This window comes from Propithecus coquereli, unplaced genomic scaffold (assembly GCF_000956105.1).
Source record: "Propithecus coquereli isolate 6110/MARCELLA unplaced genomic scaffold, Pcoq_1.0 Scaffold249, whole genome shotgun sequence".
Classification (NCBI taxonomy): domain Eukaryota; kingdom Metazoa; phylum Chordata; class Mammalia; order Primates; family Indriidae; genus Propithecus; species Propithecus coquereli.
In genome coordinates this window covers 3,321,380-3,341,812 of record NW_012148052.1, presented here as the reverse complement: position 1 = coordinate 3,341,812, position 20,433 = coordinate 3,321,380, and the positions used below count along the sequence as shown (strand labels likewise).

Here is a 20,433-nt window from a genome sequence, read left to right as displayed (position 1 = left end):
GTGGTAGTGCTCGCCTGTAGTCCCAGCTACTCAGGAGGCTGAGATAGGAGGATCACTTGAGCCCAGGAGTTTGAGGTTGCCGTGAGCTAGGCTGATGCCATAGCACTCTAGCCCGGGCGACTGAGTGAGACTCTGTCTCAAAAAAAAAAAAAAAAGTAAGTCAACAGAGTAAGTAATTACCCTCTCTAATGTGGGCAGGCCTCACCCAATCAGTTGAAAGCCCAAAAAGAAAAAAGACTGAGGTCACCAGAGGAATAAATTCTGTCTTCAAACGGCCTTTTGACTTGAACTACAATATCAATTTTTTCTTGTGTCTCCAGCCTTCTGGTCTGTCATGTAGATGTCAGACTTGCCAGCCCCCACAACCATGTGAGCTGACCCCTTAAAATAAATCTGTCTGTATACACATCCTGTTGGTTCTGTTTCTCTGGAGAACTCTAATACAGGACCACACAGCCTCTGTTGCCAACTACTCAACTCTGCTGCTGTAGTGAGAAACCAGCCATAGAAAATACATAAACAAATGGATGTGGTTGTGTTCCAATAAAACTTTATTCACAGAAACAGGCAGTGGGCTAGATTAGGCCCATGTAGTTTGCTGACCTCCTGTTTCCTGACAAGTAAGCATTGTACCTTGTACAGAGAAGGCACTTTGAGTTATAAAATATCATTTTAAAAAATCTCTAGAACGAAGGTGAACAAATAAACAAAATCAATCAGTGAGACTGATCAGTACACTTGCTGGCTATAAGACTGGCAGCTGAGTTTAAGAGCAGAGGCAGCAGCAGACGGGACTTTCACGCTATCTTTGATTTCCATTGTCCTGACGTGGTCTGACAAGGGTATCTGCGTGAAGATATATCATTTGGCATCCGAGGGGACTGGCCCAAAGGAGGAAATAAAAGCTATGGGGAAGAGGCTATGTTCTACCCACTTGCCAGCTTGCCTCAGGGGGATAGGTTAGCCACAGAGACGATCTCTGACAACTCCCAGGAACTATTAATAGCTGGAGGCAGCAGTACAAGAACTAGGATTTATTTTAGCAAAGACGATGTTAAAGAGCCCAGGACAAACCCAGCAGCAAATGCTGGGAAAAGCTAGTAGCCACGTATAGCCTGCCCACGGCTCTGGGGCCCACAGCCATGCTTGGGAAAAGTCCAGGCTGTGCCGGCACAGGAGCTGCTCCAAGCTGACCCTGAGGAAGGGCTCATGCCACAAACGCTGCCTGCTTCAAACAGCTGAGGCTGGCAGCTCCCTCCTGGCTGCACCGGAGCAAGAGCAGAGGAAGGGGAACAGAGAAAGCGCCGTCTCACACAAACTCCCCACAGTCCGCGATGATGACCTTCTGCTTTGGCTTCCCGTCCTTGCTGCCCTGGGCCTTTGTGGGCAGAACAGAAGTCAGGGGAGTGAGTGGGGAGAGTAAAGAGTGGCTTATGGACACCCATGCCCACCCTGGAACCTGAGCAGAAGCAGCCCCTTCTCCTGGAAGCAGCCTGGCACACATCTCCCAGGCCACAGAGCACCCTCTCCAGCCCTCCCACAGGCTGTGCACCAAGGGTCCAGGCGAGGAGGCCTGTTCCCAGCCACGTACCTCAATCTGCCGCAAGACATCCAGGCCCTCGGTGACCTCTCCAAACACCACGTGCTTGCCATCCAGCCAGTCTGTCTTGTCACATGTTAGGAAGAACTGGGAGCCATTGGTGTTTGGGCCAGAGTTGGCCATGGAGAGTAGGCCTGGGGGAGAGTATGACCATGTGAGCTCCTCCAATCCAGGCAATCAACCCTTAAAGGACATCTGTGCAGTGTCCTGTGCAGTGTGCAGGCTCACACTCTGGGAGGCACACAGACCATGCAGATATGGCCACTTGTCTTTCATTCAATTAACAGTCAATGAAATGGGATAAGCAAGGTTATTTCAATCATTTTATACTGGTTTGTTCTTTCATTGGCTCACACCTGTAATCCCAGCACTTTGGGAGGCTGAGGTGGAAGGATCACTTGAACCCAGGAGTTCAAGGCTGCTGTGAGCTGATTGTGCCACTGCACTCCATCCTGGGTGACAGAGTGAGACTCTGTCTCAAAAACAAAAACAAAAACAAAAAACAATAGTGCAGTTTGGGAGGAAAGTGGGATATACAACGAATAAAATACAATTCAAATCACCATAGTCTTATGAATGACTCAGATAAACACACAATTAATATTTTGGTGACTTTATTTCTAGGCTTTTTGCTTAAGATATAGATATAAATACCTATGTTTACATATTATAAATATTTTTACAAAGTTGGCATTACACTGTGCTATATACATTGCTTTGCGATGTGCTTCCTCCACTTTAGTTTCCTGTCACCTGAACTCTCCAAGACTCCATTTTCACCACTAAAAAGTCGGTCCCATAATTCCTTCCTCAGAGGGTGGCTGCAATGCCATGACCATGACAGATGCCAGTAGCATCTGGGGGTGGCTGTCAGAGGAAACTCCAGCAGTCACAGCACAGATCCTGGGGCCACCGTCCCTCGTCTCTGCCTTTGTGCAGCTGTTACACGACCAGCACATGGATGGGCTCAACTCGGAATAAGTTAGGAAATGAATCAGCAAAATGGAGCCCTGTGCCCTCAGTCCTGGAGCTGGAGCAGTGGAGAAATAGGAACACGGGCCGGGGAGGTCACTTGGGACAGGAGCCAAGCTGTCCCAGGGAAAGCGGCTTTGCCCTCCCAGCTGCAGCGAAGGGTCTCCGCAGTGCCTCTGGGTCAAATTCCCAGATAGACCAGAGCCCTCCTGAGGCAACAGGGGGCTGCTGATGCATTGTGAGTGGCTGACGCAGGCGGTCAGACTGCTGGGCATGCTGCTCCTCAGGCTCTTGGGCCCTCTCCTCTCCCCTCCAGCCTGGCAGGGTAGGACCCTGTTCCCTGTGTCTTCCCCATAGGGTTCAGGCCAATGATGGGGACGATGACTGTGTCTTTCTCCAGGGCCTTGGGCCCCGCCTGCCACAGATTGAGGCCAGAGCCCAGCAAACCTCCCAGGATCCTATTACTACCAGGGAGAGACAGGCCAAGCTTCCAGTCCCAGCTCTGCCACACCACCTTAGGTGACCTTTGGCAGTCACGTCACCTGAGCTCTGGTTTACCCTGTGTAGGGCTCCAGTGTGGGTTCAATGAGATAACATCTACGAACACCAGGGAGAGCACAGGGAAAGGAGTTGGCACCCACTGACTCCAAACCTGCTGAGCTTTCAGAACTGCCCACTGGCCTCCACCTCCCTAGGCTATCAGGGAGGAGCAGAAAGTGACAAGGTCATCGTCACAGGAGTCCATCCTCTTGTGGGAGGCTGGCTGAGCTCCTCAGACACAGCCTCTCTTGGTTCCTGTACAAGCCCCAGGTCAGTGCTATTGTCCCCAGCTTCACAAATGCCTGCCCTAACACTTGTGACTGATCTCAGATGGCCACGGTTTGCATTGTAGCTCTGTGCTTTGAGGGTCTCTTTTGTGAGCTCCACAGAGGTCAGGCGGAACTATGTGGTACACCCCAGTCACGTGGAGTCAGAAACAGCCAATTGTAGCAGAAGGAGCTCGGAAAGTCCAGGTGGCACATGGTAGCCAGAGGTAAGAACAGAATGCCACCATTCCTCGGCAGGAGCTATCTTGGTCATCAGGCCACAGGCTGGCAGGCCTCTCCTGCCTTGTCTAGATCTCAATTCAGATGTGAAAGCTCGGCCCAGTGGATTTGGAATGGTCTGAGTAACCCAACCCACAGGGAGGTGTCCAGCATGGACACCAAGGCTCCACGGCTTAGTCCCTGCTCAGAGCCTTCAGCAGATGAGGGATTCTTTAAAGCCACCTGGCTGAGCAGCCTCTGGAGGAGAAGGAGAAACAAGGTCCAAGCAGAGGCTGCACACAGGAGGGCCAGACTGTGAGCTCAGCAGGGGGTGGGGCCACTTGTTCTGTTCAGTGGTTGGCAAACTTTTTTCATAAAGGCTCAGATCGTAAATATGTAAATATTTGGGCTTTGGGACTGTGGTGGTTAATTTTATGTGTCAACTTGGCTAGGCCATGGTACCCAGCAGTTTTTGGTCAAATGGTCTGGATGTTGCTATGAAGGTATTTTTTAGATGGATTAATATGTAAGTCAGGGCCGGCACGGTGGCTCATCCCTGTAATCCTAGCACCCCGGGAGGCCGAGGTGGGAGGATCACTTGAGCTCAGGAGTTCGAGAGGAGACTGAGCAAGAGGGAGACTCCATCTCTACTAAAAATAGAAAAAATTAGCCAGGTGTGGTAGTGCTCGCCTGTAGTCCCAGCTACTCAGGAGGCTGAGATAGGAGGATCACTTGAGCCCAGGAGTTTGAGGTTGCCGTGAGCTAGGCTGATGCCATAGCACTCTAGCCCGGGCGACTGAGTGAGACTCTGTCTCAAAAAAAAAAAAAAAAGTAAGTCAACAGAGTAAGTAATTACCCTCTCTAATGTGGGCAGGCCTCACCCAATCAGTTGAAAGCCCAAAAAGAAAAAAGACTGAGGTCACCAGAGGAATAAATTCTGTCTTCAAACGGCCTTTTGACTTGAACTACAATATCAATTTTTTCTTGTGTCTCCAGCCTTCTGGTCTGTCATGTAGATGTCAGACTTGCCAGCCCCCACAACCATGTGAGCTGACCCCTTAAAATAAATCTGTCTGTATACACATCCTGTTGGTTCTGTTTCTCTGGAGAACTCTAATACAGGACCACACAGCCTCTGTTGCCAACTACTCAACTCTGCTGCTGTAGTGAGAAACCAGCCATAGAAAATACATAAACAAATGGATGTGGTTGTGTTCCAATAAAACTTTATTCACAGAAACAGGCAGTGGGCTAGATTAGGCCCATGTAGTTTGCTGACCTCCTGTTTCCTGACAAGTAAGCATTGTACCTTGTACAGAGAAGGCACTTTGAGTTATAAAATATCATTTTAAAAAATCTCTAGAACGAAGGTGAACAAATAAACAAAATCAATCAGTGAGACTGATCAGTACACTTGCTGGCTATAAGACTGGCAGCTGAGTTTAAGAGCAGAGGCAGCAGCAGACGGGACTTTCACGCTATCTTTGATTTCCATTGTCCTGACGTGGTCTGACAAGGGTATCTGCGTGAAGATATATCATTTGGCATCCGAGGGGACTGGCCCAAAGGAGGAAATAAAAGCTATGGGGAAGAGGCTATGTTCTACCCACTTGCCAGCTTGCCTCAGGGGGATAGGTTAGCCACAGAGACGATCTCTGACAACTCCCAGGAACTATTAATAGCTGGAGGCAGCAGTACAAGAACTAGGATTTATTTTAGCAAAGACGATGTTAAAGAGCCCAGGACAAACCCAGCAGCAAATGCTGGGAAAAGCTAGTAGCCACGTATAGCCTGCCCACGGCTCTGGGGCCCACAGCCATGCTTGGGAAAAGTCCAGGCTGTGCCGGCACAGGAGCTGCTCCAAGCTGACCCTGAGGAAGGGCTCATGCCACAAACGCTGCCTGCTTCAAACAGCTGAGGCTGGCAGCTCCCTCCTGGCTGCACCGGAGCAAGAGCAGAGGAAGGGGAACAGAGAAAGCGCCGTCTCACACAAACTCCCCACAGTCCGCGATGATGACCTTCTGCTTTGGCTTCCCGTCCTTGCTGCCCTGGGCCTTTGTGGGCAGAACAGAAGTCAGGGGAGTGAGTGGGGAGAGTAAAGAGTGGCTTATGGACACCCATGCCCACCCTGGAACCTGAGCAGAAGCAGCCCCTTCTCCTGGAAGCAGCCTGGCACACATCTCCCAGGCCACAGAGCACCCTCTCCAGCCCTCCCACAGGCTGTGCACCAAGGGTCCAGGCGAGGAGGCCTGTTCCCAGCCACGTACCTCAATCTGCCGCAAGACATCCAGGCCCTCGGTGACCTCTCCAAACACCACGTGCTTGCCATCCAGCCAGTCTGTCTTGTCACATGTTAGGAAGAACTGGGAGCCATTGGTGTTTGGGCCAGAGTTGGCCATGGAGAGTAGGCCTGGGGGAGAGTATGACCATGTGAGCTCCTCCAATCCAGGCAATCAACCCTTAAAGGACATCTGTGCAGTGTCCTGTGCAGTGTGCAGGCTCACACTCTGGGAGGCACACAGACCATGCAGATATGGCCACTTGTCTTTCATTCAATTAACAGTCAATGAAATGGGATAAGCAAGGTTATTTCAATCATTTTATACTGGTTTGTTCTTTCATTGGCTCACACCTGTAATCCCAGCACTTTGGGAGGCTGAGGTGGAAGGATCACTTGAACCCAGGAGTTCAAGGCTGCTGTGAGCTGATTGTGCCACTGCACTCCATCCTGGGTGACAGAGTGAGACTCTGTCTCTTAAAAAAAAAAAAAAAAAAAAGAAAGAAAGAAAAAAGAAAAACCAAAGAGTCTACTTTGTAATCAGGCCCCTGTTAAGCCCTGAGAACACTGATGAGCAAGACATACTTCTAAAAGTCAGTGGAAAAAGAGTCGTTCAAAAGGTAATTGAGCTATGACAGCTATGACATAGTGAAGCTCAGTGACACAGACATTTGTGTGGGGAATGGAAGCATGAGGCAGTCATGTAAGGGAATGTGTGTGTGTGTGAGTGTGTGTGCACATGCACCGGAGATTACTGGACATATTGTGACACAGAAGAGGAGTCAAGGATGACTCCTAAGTTTTGGACCAAGCAGCTAAGTGGATGGTGGTGAGGAAGAGTTTGGAGAAGGCAAGAATTGTTTTGGACATGTGAAGTCTAAGATGTTCATGGAGTACCCAGCAAAGACAACAGGCAGGCAGTTGGGCAGGAGTCTAGAACCTCTGGAAATCTGAATGTGGGTTTTTTTGTTGTTGTTTTTTACTGAGGGGGTCTGGCTATGTTGCCCAGGCTGGAGTAAAGTACGTATTCGAAGGCATGATCATAGTACATTCATCACAGCCTCAAACTCCGGGGCTCAAGCGATCCTTCTCCCTCAGCCTGCCAAGTAGCTGGGCCTTCAGGTGTGTGTCACTGCACCCAGCACGGAATGTATTCTTTATTATCAGATATATTGTGGGGTGCTACTGGTATTTAGTGGGTGGGGGCCTGGAATGCTAGATGCTTTGCAGTGTCTTGCACAATGAAGAATTTTCTCATATCCTCTTGGTGTTTCAAATGTCCTGCCACATATTAGTGTAGGTGAAAAATGTGTTTATAATTACCTCCACCTAAAACCTAATTCCATTATGCATATAACCTCAAAGTTTCAGAGGTTTGTTTGTTTTGTTTTTTATGAAACCTTCTAGGAATGCAACTACTATATACATCAACAGAATGTTATTCTTTAATCTGGAATCTAGCAAACTTTATCTACCATTTCACAAAATCATGTCACCAACAGCAATACTGCTCACATTACCCAAGTTGCAGGTGGGTACACCCGCCTGTATTTCTAATTGTTGCATCTGAACACATCTGAATGACTCCCGTTGTCTTCTGGTATAGTTGTGCTGGAACATCTACATCCAGAAACATGTATTCTTTTATTACAACTTACTTTCCTTTGACGGTCTTCCCTATTAGTTATGGAATGATTCTGATTTTTAAAATAATTACATAGGTAGGTGGGATTTATCATCTATGCATTTCACAGCTGGGCATAGTAAAGAGGGGTACTGTTAATACAAACTATCAGTTAGAAAAAGGGGGTATTGGGTAACAGGTTTCTATGGAGAACAAAAGACTGAGCTCAGAGCCACTTCCATGCCTACAGGTCAAAAAAAGGAAGAGCCAGGAAAGGCTGACCAAGTAGCCAATTAGGTAAAAGGAGACCAGAATAGGCAGGATTACTGCCAGCCAGGTGGAGGAGGATTCACTAAGCACAGGGTCAGTATAGGTTGAGCATCCCAAACTTGAAAATCTGAAATCTAAAATCTGAAATGCTTCAAAATCTGAAATGTTTTGAGCGTCCACAACATGCTCAAAGAAAATGCTCATCGGAGAGTTTTGGATTTGTGGTGCTTAACCATCCCAAATATAAGTATAATGTAAATGTTCTAAAATCCAAAAAACCTGAAATCCAAAACACATTTGGTCCCAAGCATTTTGTGTAAGGGATACTCCACTTGTATCTGAAATGCTGCTGGAGGTGGGATGAGATGAGGGCCAAAAACTGGCTATTAGCAGGCCGGAGGCTGTGGGCTTATTTGGTGAGAACAGTTTTAATGGCAAAGTGGGGCTAGAAGGGCTTATAGAGAACAAAGGCAGCAAGTCTATGTCCATTTTTCAAGCAGTTTTACTAAAAAGGGGACCAGAGGCATGGGTGATAGCTGGAGGGGGAACAAGAGTCCAAGGATGACTTTTCTTAAGCTTGATACCTCATACTCTATACACTAATCGACTGATCTAGCAGAGCAGGGGAAATGGATTACACGAGGTAGAGGGGGACAACTGCAGAAGCCAAGTTCCTGAGTAGAGAAAAGGGATGGGATCCAGGGAACAAGTGGGGGGCTGGCCTTAGGGAAAACAGCTCATCCCTGTAATTGGAGGGAAGTCAGAGCGTGCAGGTGTGGAAGCATCAGGTGAGGGGGAGGATGATATGGAGGCTTTAGGCACACAGCTCTCATCTCTGATCGGGATCAAGAATCAACTAGGCAAATCTAAACTCTGCTCAGGCTGCCCAGGGTCCCCTTAAGAACTATAGTCATAAACTTCAAATGGGACCATTCAGTACCATTTTGTGTTTTTCTCTAGCTGCTGGGGAACCAACCACTGAGATTTTACCAGGTAAGACTGATGGGAGGGGGACGGGGGTGGTGGGATTGAGGGCAGGAGAGAGAACTTACAATGGCAGACCACAGAACCTTCTAGTTCATCCTACCGAGGCTATTCCTCTGCCTAGTAGCTGGGTCTCCTGCAGACTCCATCCCTCCAGTGAAAATCACAACCCATCCCTCCATCCTGCACAGCCATCCCACCCTGGCCCAGCCTCACTCCTCACCACAAACTGATTGGCTCCTACCTGGGCCTGTGTGCTTGAGGATGAAATTTTCGTCATCAAATTTCTTCCCATAGATGGACTTGCCCCCGGTGCCATTGTGATTTGTGAAATCGCCACCCTGGCACATGAACTGGGGGATGATGCGGTGGAAGCTGCTTCCCTTGAAGCCGAAGCCCTTTTCATGGGTGCACAGGCAACGGAAATTCTCTGGGGCGGGGAAAGGAAAAAGTGCTGAGGTTAAAATACAGAACAAAAAACAAATGAACAAAGCCTCTGAAAAGCTGTGTTTTGTTTAATGTTTATATTTTCATTTTAAAATAAGAGATGCTCATTATAAACCTTTGTGATACTGACCTCTTAAAGGACTATAGGGGATTCGGTTCAGCATAGTATAGAGGGGTACTACAAGCTACCAGTTAAAAACAGGGGGCATTAAAGGAGGATTGAAAACACACATTCTAGCTCTGCTCCCTCCCAAAACCATACTAAATTGGTGGTAGAAAACCCTGGGCCACGTGTAATCCTATCACTCTGGAAGGTCAAGGCAGGATGATTACTTGAGGCCAGGAGTTCCAGACCAGCCTGAGCAAGAGTGAGACCTTGTCTCTACCAAAAATAGAAAAATCAGCCAGGTGTTGTGGCACATGCCTATAGTCCCAGCTACTCAGGAAGCTGAGGCAGAAGGATTGCTTGAGCCCAGGAATTTGAGGTTGCAGTGAGCGATCATGCTGCCACTGCACCCTAGTCCAGGTGACAGAGCAAGACCTTGTTTCAAAAAAAAAAAGAGAAAAGGCAAGAAAATCCAAAGGATCTTAGAAGAAAACATAGGGGCAAATCTTTATGACTTTGGATTTGGCGATGATTTCTTAAATATGACACAAAAAGCATAAATACAAGAAAAAAACAGATAAATTATATTTCATCAAAATTTAAAACAATATGTACATCAAAGGACCCTATCAACAGAATGAAAGGTAACCCACAGAATGGGAGAAAATATTTGCAAATCATATCTGATAAAGGTTTAATATCCAGAATATATAACAAACTCCTATAATTCAACAGAAAGAAAACAATCCAGTTAATAAATGGGTCAAAGAGTTGTCCAAATAAGATATACGAGTGGCCAACAGCACAGGAAAAGATGGATGCTCAATATCATTAGTTATTAGGGAAATATAAACTGAAACCACAATGAGATACCACCTCACACCTGTTGGAGAAGATGTGGAAAAACGGGAACTCACACATGGCTGATGGAAATGTAAAATGGTCCAGCTACTATGGAAACAGGTTGGCGGTCCCTTAGAAAGTTAAATGTAGAATTATTGTATGACCAAGCATCTCCATTCCTAGGTATATACTCCAGTGGATCAAAAACAGTTAAACACATACTTATACTCGAATGTCCACAGCAGCATCATTCTCAATAGCCAAAAGGTAGAAACAATGTTCAAAAATAAAATATCATATATACATACAATGAAATGTTATTCACCCATAAAAAGGAATAAAGCACTGATACATGTTACAATATGGATGAACCTTGAAAACATTATGCTATGTGAAATAAGCCAGACACAAGGACAACTATTGTATAATTCCATTTATATGAAAAATCTAGAATAGGCCAATTCATAGAGACAGAAAAATGAGAGGTTACCAGGAGCTGGGGGGTTATAGGAAAACGGGGAGTTATTGTTTACAGCAATTAAAAAAATGGGTACAGAGTTTTTGTTTGGGGGATTAAAAAAAATTTAAAATAGACAGTATGAACATAATTAATGTCACCAAATTGTACACTTAAAAATGGTTACAACAGCCAAAAAATAAATTTAAAAGGGGGAGAGGAGAAGAGACAATAGCAACAAAAATTTTTGAAAGTTAGAAAACAAACAGATGAGTCATAGCTGATAGCAGATGTGAGAAAGCTGATTGTAAACTGGTAAAAGCCTAGAAGCAACTCAATTTGCACTACAAAAGCTCACAAACAAGGGTGGAGTTAACCCTAAAAACACTGAGTCTGGTTGAAATCCCCTTTAAGAGAGCAGTTAATTAATCCCTGGGATCCTCTCCCTGATTCTGCAGCTGAGGGCTGCCCCTTCCCCACCCTGGCAGCCAGCTGGAGGTCTACTCTTTGGTAGGTTAAAACAGGCCTTTGGACTAGGCCACCCTACAGATGCCTGAGGGTTGAGGTACCATAATGATAAATGGAGATTAAGGGAAAGTTTATATACTGAATGTTGAGGCATTAACCTCGCCTCTATCTCCCCTGACCAAGATGCCAACAGCTGGATGTAGAGCCTCCAGCAGGAGAATCTGGAAGAGAATCAAGATTACACAGAAAACTATGCAAATGTAAAAACAAAGCAATTAGCAACTCCAGGCAAAACTAAATGCCCAGCATGAAAGGAAGTTATCATACTACGCTATGATATGATCTATGACCTAACCAAAATTATGGTAACTATACAGGGAAGATGAGGGGCATGGAAGGGGATTTTAAAAAACTGATTCCATATCTTTGGAAGTAGGAAGTCAAAAGATAATGTGTAAAATGGAAAAACCAGAAAGCAGAAGTATAAACCTGTTACCTACAAACATGGCAGAAAAAAACCAAAAGACCTAAGAGTTGAAATCAGCTGTCTCTGAGGCACAGCAAATGGTGCTGGCGGTGGGGCACAGGAATAGCACCAGGGGACTGTTTTTCCCAAACAAGCTTTGGGAAAATGAATTCACTCTTTAAACTGTATGTCTAGATAATAATAAAATTTAAATTAAAAAAGAATCAATGAAAGTCAACATTTAACAAAACTAGAAAGAATACTCAAGAAACAGCACTTGTTACTTCCAGAGCTCAGGACTGGATATAGAGAAGGGAAAAAGACTTAAATTTTCAATGTATTGCTTTCAGTACTATTAGAATATATATATATTTTTACCATGAATGTATTATTTACTTATTTATTCATTCATTTTTATTTCAAAATATTAAGGGGGTACAAATGTTTTTGTTGCATAGCTTGAGTCAGGGCTATAAGTGTGCCCATCACTCGAATAGTGTTCATTGTGCCCATTAGGTAGGTTTTTTTTTTTTTTTTTGAGACAGAGTCTCACTGTGTTGCCCGGGCTAGAGTGCCATGGCGTCATCCTAGCTCACAGCAACCTCAAACTCCTGGGCTCAAGCGATCCTCCTGCCTCAGCCTCCTGAGTAGCTGGGACTACAGGCATGCGCCACCATGCCCAGCTAATTTTTCCTATGCATTTTTAGTTGTCCAATTAATTTCTTTCTAATTTTTAGTAGAGACGGGGTCTCGCTCTTGCTCAGGCTGGTTTCGAACTCCTGAGCTCAAACAATCCGCCCGCCTCGGCCTCCCAGAGAGCTAGGATTACAGGCATGAGCCACTGCGCCTGGCCCCATTAGGTAGGTTTTTGCCCCTCACCACCTCCCCACATTTACTTGTATTTTTTTAAAAAAAATATTATTAAAATGTGTAAACCAGCACTTATAAAGCTTTAAAAATGCCTGCTCTCACTCATGTGTTACTAGATCCCAGGATCTGAGTTGCCTCAAATCAACTTAGGTCAGAAATAATGTCAAGGGCATAAGGACTGAGCCAGCAAGAACCCTAGGAAGGCTCACTGCTTGGCCACCAGCTTCCTGCTGTCCTGACCACGGAGCCCTGCTCACCTGCTGTCATGGGCACGACATCTGAACGCAGGAGCATTTGGATGCGGCCAGCTGGCTTGTTCCCGATCTTGATGTCCATGTACACCTGAGGATTTGAGCGGGCCTTTTTTGTAGCAGGCTCTCCCTAGGGGCAGAAGAAACTGCTAGGTTAGAGAGAACTCTCTGACTCCCCAAGTAGGAGCACGAATATTCCTCTGTACACATGCTCAGAACCCAATTCCAGTGAGCAGGCTGCAGCAAGGTGCCCACAGGGAAGGCCTCGGGCCCTCACAGGGCTGCAGGAGGCAGAAGCCACCGCCACAGCACCCAGCTGGACATCAGTGACCAGAGTCTCCAGCACTATCTGACTTGAGCACCCCCCAACATGTTACCTCAGCAAGCTCACCCTCAGACACATCAGCTCGCTTGCCCCTCCCCTGCAGTCCCAGCACAGTACTTTTCTGGCCCACAATAAACAACTCTCAAGACCTTCAAACCCCAGTTCAAGCCCATCGTCCCCCAGTTAAGGGGACTCATTCACATACCACCACCTCCTCCCTCTAGGCTCAGCCCTGCATATTCCCAGCCTGGCTATATGGAGGCCACAGGGGCAGCCCTCTTGCTTGGGCCTAAGTGCTCAGAAGACAATGGAGGAGGTTGGGCCTTGCTTTGTCCTCCAAGTAGATAAGACTAAGCAGAGGATAAGGACATTTGATACAACTGCCACATTTATTCCACCAAGACAAGTCGAATGTTATTAACTTGTTTGTGGTTGAGTTTAACAAACGTGTTGAGGTGTCATGCTGGGCACCGAGGATACTAATACTACTATTTGCTGCTAATAACAGTAGTAGCACAGTGGCAGCAGCAAATACTCACATAGCACTTATCACGTAACCTGCCCAAGGTCACGAAGGTGGTAAATGGTGAGGTGGAATTCACACCTAAATCACCAATCCCCCTCAAGTCCACGCTTTTAATCATATTATTCCACTTCACATTTTTATTAATAAGATACATAATGCAATCCTATCCTCAGAGAATTTACTGCCTAGAAAAGGAAGGGCAATAAGCACTTAAGTAGCCTGTGCAAAAGCCAAGCTGCACATGGAAATACAAAGTATGGTTTCATCAGTATCAAGTGAGGACGGCACCACGGAGAGGTGGGAAGCCAGACTGGCGAGGCAGCCAGGGTCAGGCGCAGGGAGAGCCCCTCCCAGACTTCCTCCCAGGAGACAGATGATGGGGAGCTGGTGAAGAGTTCTGAGCAGGAGAGTTAACCATTGGACATGTGCTTTAGAAAGACCATGCTAGCTGTCTTTATGAAAGACTGGAGGAGAGCAAGACTGGAGCCAGAAGGCTGGCCAGAAAGCTACTGCAATTATCTGAATGAGAGACAGGAGGCCAAATTGGGACAATGGCACAAACAGGCTTCGAGGCAGATTTAAGAGAAAAATGTATTGGCTCCATCTTAAAAGAAGGGTCCAAGATGATTAGAGGGAGTCTGCTGACTGTGACAGCCTCTATGCATTTTGCTTTGCATCCAAATTTCTGACTTGGGTCAATGTGTGGATGGATGGTGGCAAATTAAACAACACTGAGAATACTAGAAGACAGCATCAGAGAGGACAGGGAATCCATTTTAGACAACTTTAAGCTGCCTATGAGTCTTGCAGACAGAAATCTCAGAAGCTCAGGACTAGAAACAGAGACTATGAAAGTCAATGACAGCAGAAGAGAGGCTGCAGAAAATCAGAAAGTGACTGTTTCGGCAGAGAGAAGAGAGAAGCTGTGAGCCAAGACAGAAATACAAAAGGATGACAGCATTAACCAGGTGGCCAGAGGAGGGGAAGATTGAGAAGCAATGGTTGGAGAGCTATGCTGAGAGTCAGGAGGAAGTGCCAATGCAGGTTCTCTTAGGAAGGAAGAACTCTGAGCCTTCCTAAGGTGCACAGGCTGAAGGGAAGGCACCACTACCCTGTCCTGTCTCTCCTGTGTTAGGACAGGAATAGGAAGACCATGAGCCTAGTGCCAAACTCTTTGGTGAAGGAAGGGGACTGATCAAGAGGGGTGAGGAGGAGCACCTTCACTTCCTCATCACAAATCTGTAGCTAGGCAGAGCAGAGACGCTCACCATGTAGGACACAAAACAGGTGAGCGACCCAAAGCTCTTCCCTTCAATTCCATCAATACCATCTTCACCAAAATACTAAGAATTCATTATTCACTCTCTCTGCTTTTGTATACATATGTTTGCAAATTTCCATGACAACTTTTATAAAAAAAGTCTACGGTGGAAAGGGCCAGCCTGTCCTCTGGAAGCATGAGCCTTCACTCTCACCTCCTGGGTTTCCACCTTGGGAGGCTCTGACCCTTCTTCCTCTTTATTCTCTTCAAGAGTCTTCCCAGAAAACTTCTTCAACCAGTCATCGTCTGACCAAACTGAAAGGAAAGGACCAAACAGATGTTAATAAATTTAAGTTATCAGCACGAATTGAAAAGTAGCTGCTTTGGTCAGCAAAGTAGAAGATACTATGTGGTCCTCTTGGCCAGGGGATTCCCTTTGAGAACTCCCTAGGGCAAGGAAGTTCCCACGGGGAATGTCAGCCCTGAAGTCCCCTCTCAGCAGGGCTAAGGAGAAAAGCTATGCCAGAGGCAAAGGAATAGCCCTTGCCAGTTCCAGCACTGGACCCGGAAATGGAGTGCTGATAAAACTCATCAAGATAAGGGAGCAAAGAGGGTTTCTCTCATAATAGAAAGTTCCTCTGGCTTTGCTGAGAAACTCAAACTCTTTTTGTTTGCCCACAAAGGTGGTGCACGCCCTTGCCAATGTGAATCGCCCTTTATTCCTGACCACCAGGAAGCAGCATTTAGCACCTACTTCTAAGTAAACAGGGATAAAAATGCAACTAAGGCCAAACTGCAGGACAGGACAGGGAATCTGTGAGCTGCTCCTACTCGCCTGGTCTGGAAGAGCCTTCCTTAATTCTCATCGGTTTGGCCAAATTGACACGAATTGTCCGTCCAAAGAGCTCTGATTCATTCTGAAAAAAATTGAAAATCCAGCTGCTTGAACTGTTAGGTTAAAAGAGAGACATTCAACCTTTTATTTATTTCTAGGATGTTTGTCCTCTCTTAATCCCTGAGCCCCTGACAGCAAGCTATGTACCCATCACAAAGCAGCCTGTGGCTTACAGGGAGCTTCCTCCCTTGAGCCATCACACACCTTCTTTCTTGCAATGCTAGCAGACAAAGACCTGTACCACCAAAAGTAACTCTGGGTTCAGAGTGCTCTGAAATTACGAGGATAATGCAGTTTCCTAATACCTAGTTCACCTTCAAAAGTAAGGATCAGCTTTGAAATGGTGAAAAATGATCTCTTTCTGACAGCTGAGGCATATGTTTGGTGAATGTGTAATAGAGAACAGAGAACAAAGGAGAACCTCATTATCCAGAGATAACTGGTACATGGGTATCAACTTAAGGCAGTGATGAAAATTTCATGGTAAAAAGTGAAAATCAAAAAAAGCTAGGGACTTTAGTGTGAGGAAACTGAAAATAATGAAAATAAGTTTATTACAAATAATCACATTTAACTATGCAATAATTTGTAGAACAAAGATGTAACAGATGCTGACTAGTTTGAGGTATTTTTTCCAACAAAATTCTATCAACAGTATGATATGCTATCTTTGCACTTCATATCAGACATGAAAAGTATAAGGATCTTAAGGAGGGCACAGACACTAAAGAGTAGCATCACTTTTCCCAAAGACATTTCCAGGATATGCAAATCGGTGTATCAGTGATTTGCACATACCATTATCTTTATTAAATGTCTCTTCTCAGGTGTTAACTGGTCTAAAACTTCACAAAATCCTGCCTCTTTTGCAAAATATGCAGTTTTACTGTGCAATCAATTTACATTGTGTTTGCAATTTACTATCTTAGACATAGAGCAGCCAGTGAAAGACTGGCCAATAAGGATGATTAAGACTTGCATTATTGTTAAATGTGAAAGAATTTACAAGTGATTGATTCACAGTGAATATTTTCACATGTTGACAATTTTTACTCCCCATGCAACTTTGTATTAATAACTATGAAGATTTAGAAAAACAACATATGAATAAGGACCCTCTGTACCACCAAAAAGCAACTTCAGTTAGAATGAGGATTTCCCGCCATACCATGTTGTCAATAGCTGCTGCAGCATCCTGCCAAGGAAAGACAAGGTACAAGTTTAGGCTTGCAGCTGAATGCTTCTTGTAGCATCTAAACACATATTCAGTAGTAAAAAACAAAACAAAACAAAAAAACCAAAAGCAACCAGGAAAATGTCACTTCACACTTCCTGCCTCACTTTAGAGCTGGTGGTGTAGCAATTTGCTATCTAGTTGAAGGCCTAAGAAATAATCAGCAGTGCTGCCAGGCAAGAATCTTCAATGAACAGGGCCTGGCAGAAGGTCTGAGACATTATTCACATTCTATTGTCTGATTATGTGAGAGAAACTTTCTTTCAAACTCCACTTCTGGTCTGGACCCATTAGACCAAGGCCCAGAAACCTAATCGAATGGAGAACAACCTCCTTTGTAATCAGTAACAATAACATAAACCAAAGATTAAACACAAGCAGCACAGACTTTTCTCACCTCTGCCAACTCAAATTCAACAAAAGCAAATCCTCGGTGCTTTTCTGCAAAAAGGAAAAAAGAAAGTAATTACCATGTGGGGCAATGGGAAGAAACAGGACGGTAACAAAGAAAGTGAAATCAGTCACATGCCATATCCAGACACCAGAAATTCTACCCAATCACTGTTTAGGAAGAAGGAATCTCAGTCTTTGATTCTTCTTAAACAACATTTTAAGCAATAAACTGTTTTTTAGTGGACACAGCTAAATAATGAGCTATATTTTTAATCCTTAAAATAAGCATTCAATTCTTCTATCAAAGCCAAACTTAAACTTTAAAACTTAACCTGGCAAGGCAACTAGAAAAATGAAGTCATTTAACCTATCGATTATTCATCCAAATTTACATTTTGTGAATCGACCATTCATAAAGCATTAATCCTAAAGTCTGAAGGATACTCAGTCTTTAACCTCAGGAAAATGCTGATCTTACTGGAAAGGCCAAGCACAACAGTATTAATTATGGAACTCAGAGACTAGAAGGGCCCTTAGAGAGCCAATATAACCTTAATGCTTCTGAAAATAAAGATTCCTTAGGCTCACTGAGTTTAAAGACTTTGCTAACAATCACATGCAAGGTTGATGATAGAGCTGGGCCTAAAATGACAATCTTAAAAATGACAACAAAGCTAAAATAGAAAACTGAACTATAACTGTGATAAGAATTAAAGGAAATCCCATCCAGCTGTGAAGAGGCCAAGGCCCCCACTGTGGGGCAAGGCTTTCCTGCTGCCTCGTTTAATAGCACAGCTGTCAAGAAGAGAGCAGGTGGGATGAGGTGCTCAGCAGGTGTTTGAAAAAACAGGTGTCGATGTAATTCAAAATCTTTCTTCCTACTGGTCTATTGAAAAAGTTGTCTTATCTTAAACCCAAGAGATGGAGAGACTCCGCAAAATATTTACAGCTGACAACCACATGGCCTCAGAACATTTCTTCGGCATCAAGATCACTGTCATGCCGACCAGGCACCCACCTGAACTTTCTTATACTGCATATCAACCATATTTAGAATGCATATTTAGAATTGTGATGTGACTTTAATTTTTTTTAAAGTTCTTTTCCTAGAAGGAGGATTCTAAATATGAGAGATACCAAAAGAACTCACCTGTTTCATAATCTAAAGGAATCTGAATATCTGTGATGTCTCCAAAAGGAATAAAAGCAGCATGAAGAACTTTGTCGTCCACCTCCTCTGCCAGCCCACCTGCAAATAAGACAAGGGCCTTCTGAGCCATTGTCCTCCATACTCTTGCAGAAGTCCCTGCAGCCTGGTTAGCATGCTAGCCAAGGGAAGGGAAGGGGTAATTCCATCCAGTTCTTTGGGTACACAACCTCCCCTCTCTCATCTAATGCCCACTCATGAAACACACACCTCTTTCCACCCTTCTTTCAGACCCTTGTCTAGCCCCAGGATTACTGCAATATGTTCATAACTGGCCTCTCTGCCTTCTTTCCCTCTGTCAATTCCACGAAGCCAACTAGAATGACCTTGGGAAAGTGCCGATTTTTGAACTCATCACTTCTCCATTTAAATTCCTTCAGAGGTTTCCCACCGCCTTCAGCATAAAGTGCAACCTTATTAACAGTTTCTACACCTGGAGCTAACACCTCTCCAGCTTTTTTCAATTTGCTTCCCCAATTCTCTGGGTTTCCTGAAAAATGACCCACTTGCCCCCAAGTGTCAGGCCATTTCACACCTTTGGGCTTCTGCTCTGGCTAACTCCTGCTCATCAGCTCCAGCGTCACCGTATCCGGAAAGTTTGCCCTCACCTCTCCGGATGGATAGGTCACTTCTCCCCGCACCCATGCCCATGTTATCATCGTCCATCCCCACCACAGCACTTATCAAAGTGTGCTAATGAGGTTATTTCCACTTTTTTTCTGGCTAGTCTGGGAACTCCTCCCTTTAGGGCAGGGACTGGGGCTGAGCCATCGCCGCAGTGAATGTCTATAAAATGAACGGGCGCGAGGATCTGGAGGACCATGATATTCATCTACCACTCCTCCAGACCCTATTAAAGCTTAGCGCGCTAGGAAGGAAGCCAGAATGATCGTTACGTCTCGGGCTTGAGACAAAGCCATATAGCCCCAAGACCCGGCCTTGATGGCTGCTCGCCGCACCCCGGGTCCCCGCAGCGACCCACTCGGGGACTTGGTTCGCCCAGACTCCGCCTAGCGCCCGCGCCTGCTCACCCACGTACAGCACACGCTTGGTAGTGGCCATCTTGCTCCCGCGCTTTTCCGCCGGAAGCCGGCGTTTGGCCCGCCCATTCCCGTATCCCCGCCCCCTCGGGCCTCCCCCCACCTCCGCAGCGCCGCGCTCTCAGGTCACGCCCAGCCCTGCAGTGTAGACCCGGGTCGCGCTGCAGGGAGCCTCACGCGCCGGGCGAGGGGCGCGGTGATGGACCCAGAGGCGTTATCCCAGCGCGCCCAGTGTTCGCGGTGCTGTGGGAAGCAAACCGTGGCCGAATCAACCGGGGTGTTATCGGCAAATGGTAAACCTCAAATAATCAAAGGTCTGTGGGCCGCCCCGCTCTCCTGATTTTGGACCATCCGGGATCTAAAAATGGTTTTTCCATTTTGAAATAATTGAAAAAAAAAATCAAAAGATTATTTTGTGACACGTGAAAATCATATGAAATTAAATTTTCAGTGTCCATAGAAAAAATTGTACTGGAACACAGCCGCGTTCATTCCTTTAAGTGTTGTCAGTGGCTGCTTTCCTGCTTCGAGGGGAGGAGCTCTGTGGCCCGCAAAACGTGCAATATGTACCAGCTGGCCCTTGGCCCTTAGGAAAAAAGTTTGCCAACTCTTAGACTAATACATAAATCACAGATTGACGTAAATGGTAGCAAATAATGGAGCCATCTATTTTAGATAGAGTGAGGGGTTAAGACCTCCCCGAGGCGACATCGAAGGTGAAACCTGAAGGAAAAGGAGCCAGCGAGAGGAAGAAGCGGGAAAAGATTTCAGGGAGGGGAGACAGCTTCTGCGCACTCAAGGAAATGAGAGGCCAGGGCATGGGGGGTGATGTGGAGGGCATGAATTCAGGCGGGAAATGTGGACAGGGGTCACACCACGCAGGGCACCGTA

General features: G+C 45.8%; 1 protein-coding gene and 1 long non-coding RNA gene across 3 annotated transcripts; both read right to left on the bottom strand.

Moving 5' to 3' along the window:
- Positions 1–1,019: 1,019 nt before the first annotated feature.
- LOC105812337 lies at positions 1,020–1,836 on the bottom strand. Its single transcript, XR_001137606.1, has 2 exons — positions 1,592–1,836; positions 1,020–1,378 (listed from the first exon to the last, which is right to left on the bottom strand). It is a non-coding gene; the product is annotated as an uncharacterized LOC105812337 (long non-coding RNA).
- Positions 1,837–5,292: 3,456 nt separating this feature from the next.
- LOC105812335 (peptidyl-prolyl cis-trans isomerase E) lies at positions 5,293–19,599 on the bottom strand. 2 transcript variants are annotated; one of them, XM_012646749.1, is made up of 10 exons: positions 19,534–19,599; positions 18,446–18,544; positions 17,300–17,343; positions 16,837–16,863; positions 15,609–15,690; positions 14,988–15,088; positions 12,668–12,791; positions 8,998–9,183; positions 5,865–6,007; positions 5,293–5,651 (listed from the first exon to the last, which is right to left on the bottom strand). In XM_012646749.1, exons 1-10 carry the CDS (start codon positions 19,562–19,564, stop codon positions 5,583–5,585), a joined length of 906 nt encoding a protein of 301 aa, XP_012502203.1. In that variant the 5' UTR covers positions 19,565–19,599; the 3' UTR covers positions 5,293–5,582. The 2 variants fall into 2 exon arrangements, with proteins under 2 accessions (XP_012502203.1, XP_012502204.1); XM_012646750.1 differs by having other exon boundaries at positions 5,398–5,651; positions 19,542–19,580.
- Between the last annotated feature and the right edge of the window lie 834 nt (positions 19,600–20,433).